We start from the raw sequence: 14,937 nt of genomic DNA on the forward strand, positions 1-14,937 counted from the left end.
AAGTACATTGTTAATGGCTACAAGTTTCAAACCAAAAAGTTTATCAATATAAGAAGACGAATAATTATGGAGTGTGCATTAAAGGCGACGTCTTGATAATAGCGAATGCGTTGATTATTATGGCGTGTCTTTGCGGAGATCATACAACTTAAGTATCCCAAGTTACCCCAAGACGAAGATGACATTATTTCGATGCAAGTGGTTTGATCCAAACCAAAGAGTACAAGGTGAATCGTCAACATAACGTAATTGAAGTCAAACACACAAGACAATACAATCGTTATGATCCCTTTATAATTGCACAAAATGCTAAGCAAGTGTATTATGCTCCATATCCTTTGCATATGGATAAGGCTGATTGGTGGGTGGTTATAAAGACTAAGCTTGTGGGGAGGACTGAGGTCGATAATTTGTTAGATGTGGCATATAAAATGATGTACCAGTTGTTCATCAAACGATGGACACAGAGTTAGAAAATAGTTTGGAATATCCTCAACACATATTAGAAGAAGTTGATGAAGATGAGGTAACTATTGTAGAAAATGTTGAGGAAGAATTGACCAATGGACATGAAACAAGCGATGGGGAAGAATCACCTAATGAAAATGAAACAAGCGACGACGAGTAGGAGGATTACTAGCTGCATGTTAGTTTATTCTATACTCGATAATAACACAATTCTATACTTGTTAAATTTTTATTCTAACGTTATTAACTTTCTCGTATTCATTATATTAGTCATCGGAGTGGTAGTGATCAAGGTAGAGGGGTGGTAGGTCAGAAGTAGGGAGGTACTAGTAAGAGAAAAGATAAAGACCTATAGATCTGTGCCTACTAGTAGTCGGCATTAAATCCGCTCCACATACGAAGTCTACTCCGCCTCACTTTTTTATGCACAGCTCTTATCTGAGCCCGAAATCGGTGGGTCTTTCACCCAAGCACCACCTCGGCCGGCATCATTTACCTATCTACTTATACACATACCTATGTATTTATGCCCACCTGGGCGGATCTCCTAGAACACATCGACCACTTTGTCTCCGCTCCCATTCCTTCTCGAAGTGGTACGCCTCCGTATTCCCCGGTCATACTTTGTAGGAGATGGCAGCTTCCGAGCTCCTCAGTCACCGCCATCAGCCGGGCCTCGCACCCATCTTCGTCCTCACACACCTGCGCCGCCTCATACAGCATCGATATATCATGGTTTACATCCGGAGATAGAGACGCGATCGGTCAGATTTTCATCGTGCACAGCTGGCAAGATTGTCTTTTATTAAGTTTTCCTAAAGTTTTTCATCTTAATCTTATATGCATTAAAATTTTTAACGGGATTTTATCCCGGATCACGAAACTATAAAAGTCTTGTGGATGTTGTTCGGAGGTCACGGCGATCACTTTTATACTTAATCCACAGAAATCTATATGATACTCGACAAAGTTATGTTTAGAGAGTTTAACGTATCATCTTATTATACATTTCATAACTTGAATTTACTTTTTATATAAATCATCTAACATTATCTATTTGATTTGTAGATGTATTGTACATGGGATCAAATGGACAATGATAGGGTTGCCGCAAACTTTGAGAGGAAGGAGTGCAAGGTTGTCGATTGGTTTTCGAGGGCTAAAATTTATACGAAGACGCCCCAATGGCTACGCTCTAATTTGAAGTGAGAAACTAATGCATATTGGCGAAATCACGAGTTTATCGCCAAGTCTAAAGTGCGCCCGTGCATCCGAGAAAGGTGGGTTTTCGCACACCGCGCGAAGTCGAGGCACGTGGAAATTTTGACCAATAGTAAAGATATTTTATACTTTTAAGTTACCACGATCAATATATCATTATTGAGTTATTAATTTTATGTTTAACTTTTTTTTTTTTTATAAAAGCTACGATCGACACACCCCAGGGATCGGCTATTCCTAAAGACCCGCACCAAAAAAGAAGAAGCGAGTCGGATCCGACCGTACGGGTTGAGGGCATGTATCGCAATTCCTATGTAAGTGATAATTTTATTATTTAAGTAATTATATATAAGTTTGGTTATGATATATTCGTTATATAATAAGTTTCATTTTAATATACGAACGCGGAATTTATGGATGATGTTGACAAACGACGACCAAACCCCCGAGGCATCCGAGCGCCGTCCCTCCACCTTAATTAGAGACAGATTTTTGATGTAGAAGCCGGTTGGGGGAGTACAAAGGGTAGAGCGTACGGTGGAGGCCTAAGGAACAACTTAAGTCGCCTTCGGTCGATTGCGCAGCGGAAGGGTCTTCGACAATCGAGGGGAGTCGATAGTGTTGGTCGCGGCACCATGGCGCGAAGAATTGTCGAACTTAACGAGAAAGTCGTCGAGGCCGAGGCAAAAAAGAGTTGAGGAAAGTAACACCATGAAAGCGAGCCTTAATCACTCATGGCAAAAGTTAAAAGCCACATTGCATGTGGACAATTTTGTGTGCCCCCTTCTTCCCCCCCCCCCTCCCCCTCCCTCCCCCGGCAGATGATGATGGCCCACGGTGATTCGTAAACTCGGACAACGGATGATCGATTGTAGTAGTTTGGATTTAATAATGGACTTATGTTAAAACTAGTTAATGATACCTTTGGTTGGACATTTAAATATTCGACTTTGAAGGTCTATTTAGATCGTATTTGATGTGTTTAGATAGTGTTTGATGTGTTTTATTATTACTTAGGGTGATTTTATGTGTTGTAGCTCTTTTAGAATTGATTTGGAGCATTTAATGCTAGTTTTTGGCGCAACTTTGGAATCGGTTTTTTAAATGCGAGTGTAAAATTTTAACCGAGAAAATGCGGGAATTGCATGCGAAATTTTCGAAAAAATCGCCTTGATCAAATCGATTTTAAATTAATTTTGGAAATTTTCATGAAAAAATCGGTCAAATCGGTTTTACGAAATTAATTCTTAAATTTTATGAAAAAGCGGAAATATCAGGTTTTATTTTTTATTTAAAATAAAAAAATTTAAATAAAAAATGCGTCGGTTTTTTCATAAAATATGTATTGTTTTCATGAAAGATAAAAAATCAGAAATTAAAAAAGCCGACTCAGTCCGTCGATTTTTTTTTTTTTTTTTTAAATTATTGGATAAAACCGACAGACCACGTAAATCACGATCCCGTCGGAAAAAAAACCGATGATGATCGGTTTTCAACAAGCAAGGCTATGTAACCGACGATCAGTAAAGGGTCGGTTTCCCGCAGCTTCATTGAAAAAACCGACGCGGTCCGCGGTTTTCGTCGTCATTTTTGCGCTTTTTTAGTAGTGCGCTAATCTCATTGAGGCTCTAACATTAGAAGGAATGGAAACAGCCTCATTGAATAAAAATGTAGTCTTGGACTCCTCTTCCAAGTTTGCCAACATATCTGCAGTATTATTACCTTCTCTAAGGATGTGACAGAAGATAAAATTGCCAATCTTGATCAATTCATTAAATGTTGGATTCATCTTTTTAGAAAAGAGTACTTCTGTCTTAGCAAAAGACATTAAATTTTATCGCAAAAGGATGTGGTGCACCAGATGGGGCTGCTTTTCTCTTAATAAGAGGCATCGGGTTTGAGTCATGGGTATGAAAAAATCATTGGTTGGGAGCGCTTCCCTCGAATGGGCCCTACGCGGCGCGAATATGGAATAGTCGGGCTCCAATGCGGGTACCGGACACCGAATGAGAAAAAAAAAAGACATTAAATTTTGAATAACACAAAATAAATTCAATAACACATACTTCAAAATGAAACAATTTAGGCCTAAAGCTTGAAGTAGCTAAAGTACTAGTAGAAGAGTTCTTTGAATATGAGCTTCATATATTGTAAAGAACAAAAGAGTTTTGTCAAAATTTACAGGACGATGCATTGCCTGACTTATGCCCGCGTCAGATACATGTTAAAATATGTAAGCAGCTACAATTTCAAGCTTCTCTGGCCAAAAAATAATTTAAGTGGTTTCATATATCATGAGACACGACATGTGTAGGTTATATATATGGTGTTTTAGTACCCGAATTAAGAAAGAAAATAACTGAACAAAACTGAGAAAGACACTCAACAAGTAGCAAAGTACCTTTGTATACACAAGCATCATCAACTGTTGGCACCAAATGTCAATGATACAATATGACAATATGTTTTCCAAACTTGCCAAATGCTAACAAACGTCTTTTCCTAGAATGGTCCTTGTTTTATTAAGGAATTATCCTTTTAATTATAATGGTCACTCTTTTGTAAGGACTGATCCTTTTGACATATATTGAATGACCAAAAACTCAGGTTCATTTGGGGAATGAACCGAAAACTCGGGTAATATTCATAAAACAGCAACCTTTAGCGATGAAATTAAAGAGTTTGCCACAGAAAGGGGGGAAAAACCGCGAAGTTTAGATTTTTACAATAGACCCCAATAGATTTTTTGTTATACCTGATCATAGTTACCTATTTGAATTGACACTAGCAGAATTGATCACCCATCATATACGCTTATATTAGGTCTAATATTTATTTGTCAAAAGTCCTTTTAATATTATTAGAGTCATGTATTGCGGTGTATGGTTAAGTGTGAGATTTAACAGACATTTGGTTTTAGAGAACTTCTAATTTGGACTTAAAGAACTCATACTTTAAGCAGTAACCTTAACTAATTTTGGATTGTGGCACAATTGCTAACTAAATGTATATTCAAAGAACAACCATACAAAGTTGTAGCCAAATGAACAGAAAATGTCCCCCAAAATATTCTGAAGTGCACACCGTGCATTTACACTGGAAAAAAATAAAATAAAAGATCATCGGAAGCAGAAGCCACTAAACAGGCTATTGTTGCCAATATTATTAACTCGTATTTAATTGTTTTTATTATACGTTACACGAATTTAATAGCTTAATATACTAATAATACAAAATTGGATAAGTTAGAAAAGATAAGTTGTATTAATTTATTTTTATAAGCAGTAGTTGATAAATTCAATGTTTATTACAATTAAGGCCATTTTAGAAAACTATCAGTTATTATACAATACGATGTAATCGAATAAGACAACAAAAATATTATTAAATAGCACAAACAATAGAGTGCAATACAATACAATATAAAATGATACATTATTAAATTATGGGAATAACAATCCAAACAGAGCATAAGTGATTAATACAATGAAGTGATGCTAATAACAAAAGATAAAATAAATCATCGAAAGTTGTGGTGAGATGCGTAAAATCACTCCATTTTTAATTTTAGATTTTGTGTTCAAGTGCTATTTTTTTTTTTTTTTTAAAAGTCCTATTAGGGAGATTACAAAAAACAAAAGATAAAAGAAATTGCAAGTAAAAAGAAGTAAATTTCATCGCTTGGCCTATTTGTACAATGTCATTTAAGGCAAGATGGCAATTCGCACGAATGCCCTATCTTGGAGTGGTCTTTAATTTTTGTCCCTCAAATCGCTGGTCTTTATATTTTTCCATCGCACTTTAAGTAACAAAAAAGTGGCCGAAAATATCTCTGACATAGGAAAAAAAATGCGGATTTATGACCTAATTTCGCAAGCCAGAAACTTTGCCTTCTCGAGCAAAGTTACATAGAAACTATGCCTTGTCCGGCATAGTTCTGTAGAAATTAAATTATCTGGTATAACTTCTCTTCTACAAAACTTATGCTAAACAAAGCAGAAGTTATGCCGGACAAGGCAGAAGTTATGCCGGAAGACAAAGTAGAAACTTATGGAAATGCCATTGGAGCGCTTCCCCCGAATGGGCCCTATGCGGCGCGAATCTGGAATAATCGGGGTCCAATGAGGGAACCGGACACCGGGTGAGAAAAAAAAAAAGACATCAAATTTTGAATAACACAAAATAAATTCAAGAACACATACTTCAAAATGAAACAATTTAGGCCTAAAGCTTGAAGTAGCTAAAGTACTAGTAGAAGAGTTCTTTGAATATGAGCTTCATATATTGTAAAGAACCAAAAAGTTTAGTTTAAAAGTTGCAGGACGATGCATTGCCAAACTTATGCCTCGTCAGATACATGTTAAAATATGTAAGCAGCTACAATTTCAAGCTTCTCTGGCCAAAAAAGAATTTGAGTAAGTGGTTTCATATATCATGAGACACGACATGTGTAGGTTATATATATGGTGTTTTAGTACCCGAATTAAGAAAGAAAATAACTGAACAAAACTGAAAAAAACACTAAACAAGTAGCAAAGTACCTTTGTATACACCAAGCATCATCAACTGTTGGCACCAAATGTCAATGATACAATATGACAATATGTTTTCCAAACTTGCCAACTGCTAACAAACATCTTTTCCTAGAATGGTCCTTGTTTTATTAAGGAATTATCCTTTTAATTATAATGGTCACTCTTTTGTAAGAAATGATCCTTTTGACATATATTGAATGACCAAAACTCAGGTTCATTTGGGGAGTGAACCGAAAACTCGGGTAATAATATTCATAAAACGGCAACCTTTAGCAATGAAATTAAAGAGTTTGCCACAGAAAGGGGGAAAAAACTGCGAAGTTTAGATTTTTACAATAGATCCTAACAGATTTTTACGTTATACCTTATCATTACCTATTTGAATTGACACTAGCAGAATTGATCACTCATCATATATGCTTATATTAGGTCTAATATTTATTTGTCAAAAGTCCTTTTAATATTATTAGAGTCGTGTATTACAGTGTATGGTTAAGAGTGAGATTTAACAGACATTTGGTTTTAGAGAACTTCTAGTTTGGACTTAAAGAACTCATACTTTAAGCAGTAACCTTAACTAATTTTGGATTGAGGCACAATTGTTAACTAAATGTATATTCAAAGAACAACCCTACAAAGTTGCAGCCAAATGAACAGAAAATGTCCCCCAAAATATTCTGATCGAAGTGCACACCGTGCATTTACACTGGAAAAAAAATAAAAGATCATCAGAAGCAGAGGCCACTAAACAGGTTATTGTTGCCAATACTATTAACTTGTCAACCCGTTAGATCCAGATATTCAAGAGATTCCAACTTAACACATGGAAACCTCTTAAGGCTTGAGCACCAACCCAAATCTAACCGAATGAGTTTACCGCAATACCCCAGGGAATTGTCAACCTCTTCAAGACTCACACATCCTGCCAGATACAAATACTCCAAATTTGACATCCTCGTGAAATCTGGTGTTCGCATCAGGTTAACAGATTCGCTGAGAGCTAGCTTCCGTAGAAATGACAAATGCTGCAATTCAGAAGAACACATAAAGAATGAATTATAGGAAAAACAAGAAAGGGCAGGTAAAAGAGTGATACTGTCATAAAATTAGGATTTAGATTTGGGTATCTACCGTTCCCATTTCCTTTTCTTCTTTTCATTTTGTACACTAGTATTAGAACCCGCGTGATGCGCGGCATTAACATATACATAAGGTTGGAAAGCAATGAACTTATCAATCCTGTGTTTTATAGTTGTGCACACCTACTATCAAGTTTCATTGCATCTTGCTAATATCGGTATGATTCACTTTGCTTTGCAAATGAAATCAATATTTATATTCCCTTTCCAATAAAATTTATAGCACACGCGACAGACGAACAATATTGAAGAATATTAATTATGTCAAATGGTGGTCGGAATCATTTTTTTAATGCAATGCAAAAAACTTCATTTAATTACATATCTATTTATCTTTCAGTGTGAAATTATGCTCATATTTAGGGGTGGCAAACGGGTGGGTCGAGTCGGATATGGGTCGGGTCGAAAATGGGTTGACAAAAAACGGATCAGTTACCCGACCCGCCCATATTTAACACGGTTAAAAAATGGGTTACCGTCGGATAATATGGATATCCATATTATCCATATTATCCAAAGCTACTTCAAAGATGTTGGCTTCATGTAGCCAATATGGAGAAGATTAATTTACCATTTTGTCCACAAATCCAATCCACTAGTACATAGTTGCACCTCAACATTTGTGGGAAGAATAGAACTTCGAACCTTTTCAATGACACGACCTCAAAAAAATCTTTTTTGGAAAATATCCACCCAACCCCACCCCCCCACCCCCCACTCCCCAACCAAATCCCGGCCACCCAACGATCACCCTCGAACGCACTTCATCTTCACCTACCCACCCCACTCATCTTATCCCACACACCAAGCTCAACCCAACCCCTCGCCCACCCCCCCTCCCAAAGCGTCTATTTCGTATATGACTACTTTGTACTTTGAAGACAACCCCAAAAAGTGACTATGTTTGTAAACTAGCCATTTTTTAAAAGTGACAAAAAATGGCTATTTTTTGTAAATTGACCATTTTTATAAAGTGACACAAAAATGGTTATTTTTGCAAAAATTTATTTCTTGGAAAACAACCGAAAATGCAAATTTGCAAAAATAAGCAACTTTTTTGTCATTTTTCAAAAAATGGCCACTTTACAAAAGTAGCCATTTTTGTGTCACTTTAAAAAAATGGCTACTTTACAAAATTGACCACTATCTTGGAGATGGCACATTTCAAAAATGGTTATTTTAATACTTTCACAAAGAAGCTATTTTAAAAAATGGCTACTTTTGCAAAAGATTAGTTTTTAAAGTAACCACTTTCACAAAATGACTATTCATGAAAATTGACTACTTTCAAAAAGTGACTATTTTTAAAAAGTGTCTACTTTCACAAAGTGGCTATTTTCTAAAAGTGACTATTTTCTTAAGTGAATACTTTTGCAAAACGACTATTTTTTGAAAAGTAGCTACTTTTCGCAAGTAATATTTTGAAAAAGCGGCTACTTTTGTAATGTGATTACTTTTGCAAAGTTGCTATTTTGAAAGTTACTACTTTCACAAAATGTCTAGTTTTGCAAAGTTGAGAGATAGGGGTGGTGGTAGGGAGGTGAGAGGTAAGGGTTGGGGGTAGGTGGTGATAGGGGTAGGGGTGGGCCCAGTGGTTATAGGGGTGGGAAGGGAGGTAGTGGGGTGGTGGGGGTAGGAGGGGGTAGGAGGGGGTGGTTAAAGAACTCGTTTTCTAGAGAAAATATTTTCCAAAACATTTTGACCAATATGTGGGAAAATTGGAAACATTTCCTTCATACCAAACACACTCTATATGTTGTGGGTTTTATCCATTTTACCCATTAATTTACCCATATTTTAAGTGGATAATATGGGTTGACTCATATTGGACCCATATTAAATGGATAGGGTATCCAACCCATTTAAAATGGGTTGGATCGGGCGGATAACCATATTTTTAACCCATTTTGCCACCTCTACTCATATTTTTGGATAAGATGCGCAATTATGCTCATTATATCTATTTGCATCTTGCTATTTGCATTTGATTCTCCAAGTATGAGAATCTGCAATAACTGCTAATTTCCCGAGCAAAAATATTTTCCTTTTTGGTAGTTTGACCTTATTGAGCAATTACTTATTCTTTGGAATTTGTTATAGACGCCTTCTGGTTCGTAGACGTATAGAAGTTTTAGAAGGTAACAAAACCTTTTTAGTCTTCAATTATGTTGTTATTGACATAATTGAAGTTTTACACATAAATTTATGCTCCGCATCGAAAGTCGGGGGTTCAATGGAACCCCCACTGCTCATGAGTAGGGGTGGCAAACGGGTGGGTCGAGTCGGATATGGGTCGGGTCGAAAATGGGTTGACAAAAAAACGGATCGATTCACAGACCATATTTAACACGGTTAAAAAATGGGTTACCGTCGGATAATATGGATATCCATATTATCCATATTATCCAAAGCTACTTCAAAGATGTTGGCTTCATGTAGCCAATATGGAGAAGATTAATTTACCATTTTGTCCACAAATCCAATCCCTAGTACATAGTTGCACCTCAACATTTGTGGGAAGAATAGAACTTCGAACCTTTTCAATGACACGACCTCAAAAAAATCTTTTTTGGAAAATATCCACCCAACCCCACCCCCCACCACCCACTCCCCCAACCAAATCCAGTACCACCCAACGATCACCCCTCGAACGCACTTCATCTTCACCTACCCACCCCAACTCCATCTTATCCCACACTTTGCAGCGCTCAACCCAACCCTCACCCACCCCCCTCCCAAAGCGTCTATTTCGTATATGACTACTTTGTACTTTGAAGACAACCCCAAAAAGTGACTATGTTTGTAAACTAGCCATTTTTTAAAAGTGACAAAAAATGGCTATTTTTGTAAATTGACCATTTTTATAAAGTGACACAAAAATGGTTATTTTTGCAAAAATTTATTTCTTGGAAAACAACCGAAAATGCAAATTTGCAAAAATAAGCAACTTTTTTGTCATTTTTCAAAAATGGCCACTTTACAAAAGTAGCCATTTTTGTGTCACTTAAAAAAATGGCTACTTTACAAATTGACCACTATCTTGGAGATGGCACATTTCAAAAATGGTTATTTTAATACTTTCACAAAGAAGCTATTTTAAAAATGGCTACTTTTGCAAAGCGATTAGTTTTTAAAGTAACTACTTTCACAAAATGACTATTCATGAAAATTGACTACTTTCAAAAAGTGACTATTTTTAAAAAGTGTCTACTTTCACAAAGTGGCTATTTTCTAAAAGTGACTATTTTCTTAAGTGAATACTTTTGCAAAACGACTATTTTTGAAAAGTAGCTACTTTTCGCAAGTAATATTTTGAAAAAGCGGCTACTTTTGTAATGTGATTACTTTTGCAAAGTTGCTATTTTTGAAAAGTTACTACTTTCACAAAATGTCTAGTTTTGCAAAGTTGAGAGATAGGGGTGGTGGTAGGGAGGTGAGAGGTAAGGGTTGAGGGGTAGGTGATAAGTGGAGGGTGGGACCGGGTGGTTATAGGGGTGGGAAGGGAGGTAGTGGGGTGTGGGGGTAGGGAGGGGGTAGGAGGGGTGGTTAAAGAACTCGTTTTATAAAATATTTTAAAACATTTGAATTCACCAACCAAACATGGAAGAAAATTGGAAACATTTCCTTCATACCAAACACACTCTATGTTGTGGGTTTTATCCATTTTACCCATTAATTTACCCATATTTTAAGTGGATAATATGGGTTGACTCATATTGGACCCATATTAAATGGATAGGGTATCCAACCCATTTAAAATGGGTTGGATCGGGCGGATAACCATATTTTTAACCCATTTTGGCACCTCTACTCATGAGTAAGCAAATTGTTTATAAATAAATGTTAGCAGAATCATTGGTTATTTCTTGTTTGAGCAGAGAGAGTCTATCGGCCTATAGGGGTAAGGTCTAGGAACATCGTGGGATTACACTGGATAAGTTGTTATACATATATCATCCAAAAAACTTATAAAATTAATTATAAGTTCAATCCTTTCAGTAAGTAATTCTCTCCATTTCTTCATACTCCTAACAACCTCACAGGATATTTTGAACCAGCTGGTATCATTTGAAGTTCCATCTCAAAAATTCATATCCTTTCAACATCCATATTCTTTTGATAGTGACTAGCAGGCAATTTACTTATTATGTCTGGTCAGGGTATACCTTGCAGACATAGTATCAATAGAAGCATATATAAGCCAAAAGATAATAAAGAAATAAACTAACACTTTTCCGCAGACTGTCCTAATGACAACAAAGGACTTTTGAAATGGGAAATCATCCAACTCATCTGACTCAATCTTCCTGTTATGGTTTTTTTGCTTTATCCTTCCCAGCAAAGGTGTTGCAGTGGTAGTGCTAAAGAATTTATCATTACTGTTGCACATAACAGAATTTTCAGGTGTAAATAACAAAACAAATGAACTTAGAAGAGGGAAAATTGATCTTTTTTTTTTTTTTTTTTTTAATCTTATTGATCATTATAATATTTTACCTCATCTATCTTATATATGTATAGTAATGACAGGTTAGACATAAGGTCACTGAGTCCATAAGACTGCAGTCCCCCAAACACAAACATCAACAATTAGACATGAAGAGTTAGACCAAAAAAATGATAAAAGGAAAACGAAAAAAGACGCCATAGGCTTTCCCAAGCAATTTCATTATTTTTCTTGCAATCGAATGCGGCTAAAGAAGATGAGATGTGATGACTCTATGTTGGTATGAAGAGTCTTGCATTAAGACTCCATATTGCTCCAATGTGTTCGTGCAAAGTTGAAGAAAAGAGAAAGAATTAGAATGAAGTAATTTTAATAGCACAGTAAAAGAAAATGCTCCCCTTTAGGATCATATCATGGAATGAACCAAGCAAATGCAGTAGTAAATCAAAGGGCCATTCACAATTCCTCAAAATAATTTACAGGTGACTAACTTAACATTTAATGACAAACCTCCTGAAAAATTATTTTATAATGAACTTAAATATCTATAGGTAGTGAAAACAAAATTTATTTTATAATCAACTTAAATACAAACGAATTTTCCTTACCTTGTGAACTATGGTAACTGTTGCTACCAAAATCTCACCTTTGCAAGGTTGAAATGCAACATATTGATACTTCACCGGGATGTTCTTCAATTTGTTTGTCACCACTCACCAGCATGAACATCATTGCCATAGCTTCAAAGAAATCACATACACTAAACCGCTGGTGATGAGTTCTCCCAACATATTGCTTCAAAATGTCTAAATAAAAAATAACACAAACACTCAACCCATTAGCATAAATACCTGAAAAATACCAAATAAAAGTTGAATGTTGAAACTACTGGTTTTTTGTTTTTAGTCCGCTCAGGATGTGATGTTTTAACCACTTGATCTCGTAGTTTTTTTTTTTTTTTTTTTTTTTTTTCTAATTTTCAAATTCGAAATTTTATGGTGATGGCAGTTTTTTTTAACTGTTGCATTTTTTTTAATTTTCATTTTATTTTAAATTCTAATTTTTGTGGTGATGACACTTGTCATCTTACTATTCTTTTGCTTCTCCTATTCTATATAAACAGATACGTTACACGAATTTAATAGCTTAATATAATAATAATGCAAAATTGGTGATAAATTAGAAAAAAATAAGTAGTTTTAAATTATTTTTATAAGCAGTAGTTGATAAATTCAATGTTTATTACAATTAAGGCCATTTTAGAAAACTATCGGTTATGATACAATACAGTATAATCTAATAAGACAATAAAAATATTATTAAATCGCACAAACAATATAGTACAATACAACATAAAATGATACATTATTAAATTATGGGAATAACAATCCAAAGAGAGTGTAAGTGATTAATACAATGAAGTGATGCTAATAACAAAAGATAAAAGAAATCATCGAAGGTTGTGGTGAGATGCATAAAATCACTCCATTTTTAATTTTAGATTTTGCGTTCAAGTACAATTTTTTTTCAAAAAAAGAGTCCTAGTAGGGAGATTACAAAAACAAACGATAAAAGAAATTGCAAGAAAAAAGAAGTAAATTTCATTGCGTAGCTTATTTGTACAATGTCATTTAAGGCAAGAGGGCAATTCACACGAATGTCCCTATCTTGGAGTAGTCTTTAATTTTTGTCCCTCAAATCGCTGGTCTTTATATTTTTTCATTCGCACTTTAAGTAACAAAAAAGCGGCCGAAAATACCCTTGACATCAAAAAAACAAAAATAAATGCGGATCTATGATTTAATTTCACAAGACAAAGTTACATAGAAACTATGCCTTATCCAAAGATAAGTTTATAGAAATTAAGTTATCCAAGATAACTTCTCTTCTAGGCTAAATCTTGCTGGACAAGGCGAACTTATGCTAAACAAGGGCGAACCTGTTGGGAAGACAAAGTTTCTATAAACTTATGCCGAGCGAATTAGTTACTACACAACTTATGCCGGATAACTTCATTTCTACAGAAATTATGCCGGACAAAACATAGCTTCTATGGAACTTTGCCCTGGGAAATTTTATTTTTTTCAACTTTGTTGGGTGTCGAACCCAAAATCTCTGATTTTATAGAGCAGCGAATAAGGGTACTTTGGCCCACAAAATTTCATTAAATGAGAAGTAGAGGCAAAAAGTAAAGACCAACGATTTGAGGGGGCAAAAATTAATGACCAGTCCGTATGAAGGGCAATCCGTGGTCATAAAGTTTGAATACGAAAACTAAACTTAAACCAAGCAATGGTGTTGGAAAAGCTTAAAACTGTTGGAAGGGCTGAAATTAGTCGTTCCAATTTTTAAAAAAATACTTTCAGTTTTGAACATACACATTTAAAGTTTAGCTTTGATAAGTCAAACTTCAGGAACAATTGTCGGAGCTTTGGCCTTGACAAGTCAAAACTTCATATGCAAATTCTTACAATATCAATCACGTAGGCCTGAACATGATTCCGAAGTAGCTAAATGTATAAGTTTTTATATAATGTGACATACCTTAAATGGTGATCCCAAAATCCGCTAAGTGTGCTCTCGTCCCATAAAAAGAAATAATTGTGAGATTTTCCCTTCAAATGGGTTGGTCTTTAGATTTTGCCTTCAAATGGCTGCTCTTTAATTTTTGCCCTTCAAAATTGAACTTATGCCTAGGGGGACATAAATTCTTTAAGGGCGATCCCACGAGCCTCTTATCCATTCTCATTGAATGATGGCGGGGGAGCAAATCCAACTAGAAAAACTCACATTGGGCTTAGGGATAATCAAGCCCATAACTTGTGAGATACTGTGACAAAAAATTGTGCGGATTGACCTTCATATGGATTGTTCTTTAATTTTTGTCCCTCAAATCGCCGGTCTTTAATTTTGTCCCTCCTTCTCATTTAATGAAAATTTATGGCCAAAGTATCCTTATTCGCTAGTCTATGAAACTAGAGATTCTGGGTTCGATCCCTAGCAGAGTAAAAAAATTAAACAATTTCGCAAGGCACAAGTTTCATAAAAACTATGGCTATTCGGGCAAATTTACATAGAAATTATGCCTTATCCGACATAAGTTATGTAGTAACTAATTTCGCAAGGC

At 35.5% G+C, this 14,937-nt stretch overlaps 1 protein-coding gene across 1 annotated transcript; it reads right to left on the bottom strand.

Annotated features, from left to right (window-relative positions):
* Positions 1 to 7,003: 7,003 nt before the first annotated feature.
* On the bottom strand, positions 7,004 to 12,615 carry LOC132048685 (TMV resistance protein N-like). Its single transcript, XM_059439382.1, has 2 exons — positions 12,457 to 12,615; positions 7,004 to 7,249 (listed from the first exon to the last, which is right to left on the bottom strand). The coding sequence occupies exons 1-2, from the start codon at positions 12,478 to 12,480 to the stop codon at positions 7,004 to 7,006; spliced, it is 270 nt and encodes an 89-aa protein (XP_059295365.1). The 5' UTR covers positions 12,481 to 12,615.
* Between the last annotated feature and the right edge of the window lie 2,322 nt (positions 12,616 to 14,937).

This window comes from Lycium ferocissimum, chromosome 3, assembly GCF_029784015.1.
Source record: "Lycium ferocissimum isolate CSIRO_LF1 chromosome 3, AGI_CSIRO_Lferr_CH_V1, whole genome shotgun sequence".
Taxonomy (NCBI): domain Eukaryota; kingdom Viridiplantae; phylum Streptophyta; class Magnoliopsida; order Solanales; family Solanaceae; genus Lycium; species Lycium ferocissimum.